This window comes from Gavialis gangeticus, unplaced genomic scaffold (genome assembly GCF_001723915.1).
Source record: "Gavialis gangeticus isolate Ggan-Ray unplaced genomic scaffold, GavGan_comp1, whole genome shotgun sequence".
Lineage (NCBI taxonomy): Eukaryota > Metazoa > Chordata > Crocodylia > Gavialidae > Gavialis > Gavialis gangeticus.
The window spans coordinates 132,429,033-132,437,043 of record NW_017729025.1 but is presented as its reverse complement, the minus strand read 5'-3'; the positions used below and the strand labels follow the sequence as shown (position 1 = coordinate 132,437,043).

General features: G+C 45.6%; 1 protein-coding gene across 3 annotated transcripts in view; it reads right to left on the bottom strand.

Moving 5' to 3' along the window:
• Positions 1-8,011, bottom strand: part of GALNT18 (polypeptide N-acetylgalactosaminyltransferase 18) — a 645,416-nt gene that overhangs the window by 242,437 nt on the left and 394,968 nt on the right. For all 3 annotated transcript variants that reach the window (XM_019519580.1, XM_019519578.1, XM_019519579.1), the window contains one exon: positions 2,120-2,286. In XM_019519580.1, coding sequence (XP_019375125.1) covers positions 2,120-2,286 — 167 coding nt within the window. The remainder of the gene's footprint in view (positions 1-2,119; positions 2,287-8,011) is intronic.

Genomic DNA, 8,011 nt, shown 5'->3' with positions numbered 1-8,011 from the left:
TTTTTTTTTTTTTTTTTTTTTTTTTTACCTCCATTTGACTCCTCAAAAGAAAAGAACGATGGAAAAACAAGAAAATATAATTACAGGGGAATGAGAATACCTCCACAGTCATATGATAGAAAATATCTAGCAACCCATAATAATGACAGTCAAAGATCCTGCCCTAGTTCACAAGAATTTTCTGGATCATTCAACTTTTTTTAAAATGTATTTAGTTCTCTCACATTTTGTTATTTTTTTACATGTGAATTTCTACTACTCCATTGCACTGCTACATCCTGTACTGTGCTATAAACCAAGAACACCACCATATAAATCCTGCATGCCATCTTGCCCATACTGTTCCATGAGTCGGGGTTTTAAGAAAGCTTGGTTAGGCTCAGTTGGCTAAGTGCAGTATAATTCACTGGAATTGGAATTAGATTCACACATATCCTTGTACACCTGCAGTACAAGGAGCCTAAATCAAACTGCTGCATTGTATGCATATTTTCCAGAACTACAATTTGAGTTTTTTCCTTTACAAAAAGAAGAGGGGTAAGAGACTTACAATCTGAGGAGGGAAGTTTATTTGCTTTGAATTCCACTAAGTCAGTGGCTCTCAACCTCAACAGAGTCAAAGTTCCCCTCAATAGACTCAGCAGACCCTTTGGAAAATGCCAGCTCTAGTTTTTACTCATTTTTTAACTACAAAAAAAAATAGATCAATTCTTCCATTGCAAAGAACTCACAAAGATCACAACAGGTAAGAATGTTTTTAACATTACTGATACTTATCTGAAATCTCTGGGTTTATCTTGTGAATCATGTTTGCACACCTAATGTACTAACATTGTGTGATGCCCCGTGGCACTTGAGAAAGGATCTCAAGGCACCTCAGGGTGTCACAGTGCCCTTGGTTGAAAATCACTGCACTAATTCTTTGTTTTTATGAAGACCAGAGGCACAGTGATGACCAGAAGGTATGTCCTTGCATGGAGCAACCCAATCATGTAACACTTGTAAGGAGGGTAGGGATAGAGGAAAAGCTCTTTGTTCAGCATTTCTCTTCAGCAGAACACATTTTGATTGTACTTCTATTTTATGAGTTCAATATTAACTCCCAGCAGAGCCAAAGCTTTCAGGAAGCTCAGTGTCCCACGTGAAGATAATTTAAAATTTCATTTGTGATGGTGCCAGCAGGTAAAACTTGTAAGTGATGCCCAGCGTGGTCCCAGTGAAAATCATCTAAGCAAAGCACTGAGCTCAGCAGAAACTAACAGGCCCTGTTCCTCAACCAGCAGGGAGAAATGTCCATGTGGAGATATAAACCAGGTGAGCAACAAACAATAAGGTTTAGATTGGCAGTCAGAAGGGGAAAAAAAAACAAATTAGCAAGTTGTGATAGAGCAGCCAAGAACAGAAGAGGAAAAAGAAAAAGAGAGGCCTTATACAGAATAGAGGGTGAGTGAGAATACAGCTGAAACTGGAAGTGCATAAGGAATAAGAAGGAAGCAGGAGAAGGTAGGCATGCTTGACAGCAGAGCAGAGTAGTAAGAAACATTAAAAAAAAAAACCCTTTCCAAATTTCCCATCTCCATTGTTTTAACTAATGTGATTAAAATCAGGGACTAATGTTCCATTCTGTCTCTGTTCTCAACTTGACCTACTTGTGTACATCTGGGCCAGGCACAGACATTACACTTTTACTGGTCTATACCCAAAACAGAAGTTCAGCACACACAGACTGGTTTAAAAATGGTGGAATCTGGTCTAAGATTTGCCACCCCCATCCAAAGAAGCACACTGGATGTGCGTTCTGTTTGCTACCACTCTAAACTACACCGCATACAGAAAACCACATAGCTTAGATTGATTCTACCTCAGGCTTTTTGAATGTCTGCACCTAGTCCTGAAGACAAACATGTCTACAGGCCAGCAAAGGTTGTGGGCTGCTGCCCTAGACTAATGCTAAGGAATTACAAAAGAAGATGCAGAAAAGTACTACAGTATCTCCCAAATACATCATTTGAAATCTTATTGGGGCACCTCTGATCCAAAATTTATGAAGAGAAATGCCTTACTTCTTATACATAAGCCAGCATGTATGAAAAAAGAGTGCACTACAAACAGTCCTTACCATTATTACTGTTGTCATCAACTAAAATAATTTCTTTGAGCAGGTGGGGAGGAGTCCGATCAATAGCAGAATGAATGGAGCGCAGAATCACTGACAGGGCTTCATTAACAAATATGAAAACAATGCTGACCTCAGGAAGGCTGTCAGGAATTGTGAGGTTTTTGCACCTAAAAAAAAAAAAAAAAAAAAAAAAAAAAAAAAAAAAAAAAAAGTAAACTGTTGTAAGTGCCTTAGATCATCACAGCTTTGTCTACTTTGTCAGTTTCAGGAAATGTCATGCCAATGAGAGCAATGATGGGAATTAGCCAGGGATCACCCTGTCTTCTCATCCTGGTCAGTGCAACTGTAGGCAATACTGAGAAAATAGCCTAACCTAGCACTGTTGCTGAATGACTTTCTGAACACAAATAGAGTAGTTAAAGCCTTAATGCAGTGGTCCCCAACCTAGGTTTCCAGGGCATGTGTTAACTATGAGACCCTCTAATATTGCTTGCAACCACAAGATGTTAAGAATTAATGCTAAAAGGGACAGGCAAGTATGTAAGCTGATGTCTGCAGTGGCAGCATTTACGTATTATTTGTTCAGTGCTCTTGTCCACGGGCCAGCAAAGGATGTGGACCACTGCCCTACAGTAAACTTGCTTTTCTGTACAAGGCTACAATTCATTTTAAAATGAGTTTGCTTAAGGTTTGAATGCACTTCCACATGGTCTTTCTGGACAGGGTATACAGGAGCAGACAAATATGTTTAAATATGTGCTCTTAGTTCACCTAGATTCTAATTATTATTGATAATATGTTAACACTTAGACGCACACTAAAATCAGCATCCCATGCTTGTAGTCACTATAAAAAAAAAACCATAGTAAAATACAGTCTCAGCCTCAGAAAACTTACAAGAGATAAAGCAAGCAAAGGACAGGCGGAAAAAGAGGCTCACACAGGAGAATTGACCCTGAAGGTCACGCAGCAAGTTAGTAGCAAAGTATCATAATGCCTCATAACAAATTCATAGTGTACTTTTAAAATTTTTGGTTTATTCTAGAGTGGGTATACAGTTGTGATGAGTTTATTTTTCACTTAAGCTAATATACAATTTCTTTGTTTTATATAAGAATTAAATGTCTTCCTCAAATTTAGAGCAATAAACTGAGAATAAGAACAACTTTGTTGAAGATTTTCAAGCAATTCTATAAGTTTATGAACTAAAACTAATTAAATATGTTCCCTCCAAGACTTTTTTTCCATCTCTAGCTAAATACAGTGATCCAAACTTCCCTACTTCCCACAGTTAAAATACAAATGAGAAAAAGGCCACACATTTTAATACTAAATGTCAAGAGAATTACTGGTGTTCTCGGGGTTTTGCATTTAAACTGGAGAATAATACAGGAAAGGTAGCAAGCCCAATTTTTCTCCCCGTTTATTCTAGATAACAACTCCTCACATGCTGGGATTTAAATGAAGATATTAACCTTTGTCTCGTGTATCTTCAGGTTTTTCAAATTTCTAAAAAGTTCTTATTCTAAGGGTGCAAGAATCTAAAAAGGTGCAGATGTTCAGACAGGAATCCAAAATAATTTAATCTTCTTGATTCTAAATCAAACTAGAAGTCATATGCAATAAATATCTTTTGCAGGTATTTCGGTACTTTCTTCCCTAAAGCCACAAGAAGAAATTGTGTGAGGGAGTGTCATACGTTCAACTTAACACTTATTAAATGCAATTTAAAAACAAATTGATGCATGTTCAAGCAGTATAAGCACCTGTTAAGTAACCTTGAGGCATTGCAAAGTTGTTCATTTTAAAGCAAGGGTCATCTGCTAGCATATACTAACTTTAATAGGTCGCTACATTCCAACAATTTGCAACTGTTGCAAGTGGTGACAAGGCCCTACCTAGGTCAAAAATGAAAAGTGTTTTTAAAGATTCAAGAAAGTACTTCCTGTTTTAAAAGGGTTACTTTCATTTTAGTTTTGAAAAGTAGTTCCCCCACCCCTGAGGGAAAAAGCAGTTCCCCCTCTGATAGTCACAGAGCCTCCACTGCCTTCAATTCTGCTACTTCAATAAAATAAAGTAGTAATTACAGTGGTATTTAGATTTACTGATCCTTTCTGCAGTATGATTTTGCAAGAGATCAAATCTTACTTTACAAGGCCAGGTATAGACATTACATTTTTACCAGTATAAGCGATTGGAAAGTGGTCTATACCCATACAGAACAGAAGTCTGGTAAACACAGGAGGATCTAAAAATGGCGGAACCTGGTCTAAAATTTGCCCCTCCCACCAAAGGGTGAATGTTTGTTCTGTTTGTTACCAATCTAAACTACACTGCTTACAGAAAACTATCCAACTTAGACTGATTCCGCGTCGCGTTTTTTGAATGTCTGTACCTAGCCCAAAAGCTGGCTCTTACTTCTGTTCATACCTTGCCCGTTGGTTTCCCTTAGAATATAGTTTTCAGTTGTATGGATCAGACTGAAATGTATTCTTGATTTTCTTTGACGTTTTCAAAAGGTCTAAAAGAATTCCACACCTCTAGTGCCACTTAGTCTTCAGCTAAGAAATATCATAGCTTGTGGGAGTATCAGTTACTGAATAAGTTGACTGAAGTGCCTTAGCTTTGTATGATTGACAGCTGCTCTGCCTTTCCAAGCTTGGTAAGTTGCATCTGTAGAGTTCTGAAGCTCTAGAGCGCCATCCTCACAACTCGAGGAGGCAGAAGCAGGGGTGGTGGCCAGACATCGGTCGCTTGAGGGGTAAAGGGGGGTTATTCCCCCCTCCCTCCCATCTCCCATCAGTGAGGGACCCCAGCTAGGGTCTGCCTAGCTTCCCTGCCACTTGCTGCTTGAGCAGAAGAGCAGTGGCATGGCCAGACCCCAGCCCCAGGCCTGAGGTGAAGTGGGGTAGAAGGGGGAGGAATCACAGAGGACTGGGGCTGGCAGGGACCTCCAGATGTCTATTCCAGACCCTGCCTGAGCCCTAGCCAAACCTTCCCATACGAGCACAACCTAAAAAGTGGACGGTTTGCTCACAGTGCTCACAACTGAGAACACCTGCTGGGGAGAAAAGCCACCAAGGGCTTCCTGCAGCCAGTTTTCCTCTGTCCCAAAGCTGTGCCCAGCGCTGCACCCCTGGAGCCCTGTGTCCCAAGACAGCACCACACAGAATCCTCGCTGGCCCAGTGGTGGATGACGATAAGGAGGGGGAGAGCCCTGCCCATGGCAGCAGCTCCAGGACAACCCAGCCTGGCCTAGGCATAGGAAGCCAGGAGAAATTCAGGCACACAGCTCCTGTAGCCCCAGCCCAAGCCGCAGCTGGCTTGGAAGGGCCCTTCCCCCATGGCTCAGCCTAGCCTCGCCATCCACCTGCCTCGCCTGGGGCTGGGGCTGCAGGGATGAGCCAGCCCAGCCTACAGGCACCACTGAGGGTAGGCCTGGAAGGGCAGGCAAGGCCACAAGAGCAGGACCCTTCCCAGCCGGCTCCAGCTCAGGCTGGGGCTGCAGGATTTGTGTGCCCAGATTACTCCCTGTTCCCCATGCCCAGGATGGGATGGCCCTGTCATGTAGCTGCTGCAGCAGGCAGGAAAGGGTCCCCCTTCCTCCTCACCTGCCACATCTCAGGCTGGGGACATGGGAGCTGTGTGCCCGGATTGCTCCCAGCTCTCTTGCGCCCAGCACTGCCTCAGGACTCAGGGCTGGAGGGGTGCAGTGCTGGGCCCTGCTGTGGGGCAGGGGGGGAAAACCAGCCGCAGGAAGCTTTTGGTGGCTTTTTTTCCCCTCAGCAGTACAGAGCCCCCCCGGCAGGTGTTCTCAGTCATGAGTGCTGTGAGCAAACACTCTGCTCTTTATATCGTGCTCGTACAGTAGGGTCTGGCCAGGGCTCAGACAGGGTCTGGACTAGACACTAGAGGTCTTCTGGAGGTCCCTCCCAGTCCCACTTCTCTGTGATTCCCCCACTTCCCTCCCCACTTCACCACAGGCTCAGGTCTGGCCATGCTCCTGCTCATGAACACCACGTGCCCCCAGAGGCTGGGGAGGCACAGCAACAGCCTGCAGGCAGCAGCAGTGGTGTCAGCGGTGTGGCGGCAGTGAGCGGGGAGATCTCACAGGCAGCCGCAGCGGTGTTGGTGGTCGAGTGGGGGGGGTGGCAAGCGCCACCTGGTGCTCGGCGACCACCCGCAGCAGACGCCACCAGCAATTGGAGACCTCCCGCAGACTCCACCGGCAGTGTCAGTGGTGAGGGGGGAAGGGGGTGGTGAGTGGCTGGGGAGATGCACCACCAAGTTGAGGGGGTGTATGTGCCCCCACATGCACCCCCTACATGTTGCCAATGCCCTTGCTTGACTCTTCGGTGCAAGGTGGGGACTGGGGTCTGACCATACTCACCCCCCCACACCTGGAAAAGCCTGGCAAGAGCTGCTTCCCCCCTCCCCCTCCAGGCACACCCCTGCTGGAAACCATGAAGGCCAGGGTGGGGATTTAAACCCCTCCAAAAATAATACATAGGCTGCTGGGGCCTGGCCACCCCCCCCCCTCAGTTCAGCTGTCCTCCAGCCCTCTGGCCACTGCAGAAAGGATGGCTCACTCTAGCACCCCCTGGTCCCTGCCCTTAGCCACTGCAGGCATGTGGCTGCATTTCCAGTATCAACAGTCAATGCCTATTTACTTTTTTTATCAATTCAATCTACACAGGTTAAACTAAACTGCAAAGATTGAATTTCATAGTTTCATTGATTCAGGCTCAGGCTTTTTTAAAGTCTGTACTTAGCCCAGAAGAATATAATGGTCAGCACAGTTTGGGGAGGAGGTGAGCAGCCAACAGTGGCACAAGAACAGATTAGGGACTATACAGAAAGGCTGGACTTATACAAGTCCAAGCTGGGGCTGGATGAGATGCACCCAAAGGTGCTGAGACAGCTGGCTGATGAGATTGCAGAGCCATTGGCCATCATCTTTGAAAAGGTATGGCTATCAGGAGAGGTCCCAGATGATTGAAAAAGGGAATAGTGCCCATATTTAAGGAAGGGAGAAAGGAAGATCCAGGGAACTACAGACCAATCAACCTCACCTCAGTCCCTGGAAAAATCATGGAGCAGATCCTCAAGGAATCCATTTCTAAACACTTGGGGGAGAAAAAGGTGATTAAGAACAGTCAGCATGAATTCACTAGGGTCAAGTCATGCCTGACCAACCTGATTGCCTTCTGTGATGAGGTGACTTACTCTGTGGATGTGGGGAGATGCATAGATGTGATATACCTTGATTTTAGCAAGGGTTTTAATACGGCCTCCCACAACATTCTTGCAGGCAAGCTAAGGAAGTACGGGGTGAATGAATGGACTGTAAGGTGGATAGAAGACTGGCTGAAGCATCAGGCTCAACGAGTAGTAAATCAATGGCTTGATGTCTAGTTGGCAGCTGGTATCAAGTGAAGTGCTGCAGAGGTTGGTCCTGGGGCCACTTTTGTTCAACGTCTTCATCAATGACCTGGAAAATGGCATAGGGTAAACTCTCAGCAAGTTTCCAGTTGACACCAAGCGTGGAGGCTGGGGAAGTAGTAGATATGCTGGAGGGTAGGGCTAGGACAAATTGGAGGATTGGGCCTAAAGAACTCTCATGGGGTGCATCCAGACGAGCGCGCATGTGCCTCCTGCCCCCCCTCCTACTCCCATAGTTGGCCCCCAACCTGGTGCTCAAACACACGTCCGGCCAGGCCGCATGTTCAGCACCAGGACTCCAGGGCCGGTGAGTAAGAGGTCGGGGGGCTGGAGATGGGGGGAGGGGATGATGGGAGGGATCCCCACCTGCTCCCCCTGCCCCCCGATCCCTGCCCTGCCCAGCTCTTCCCCTCCCCTCCCAGCCCCCCATCCTCCCAATTCCTGCCTGGC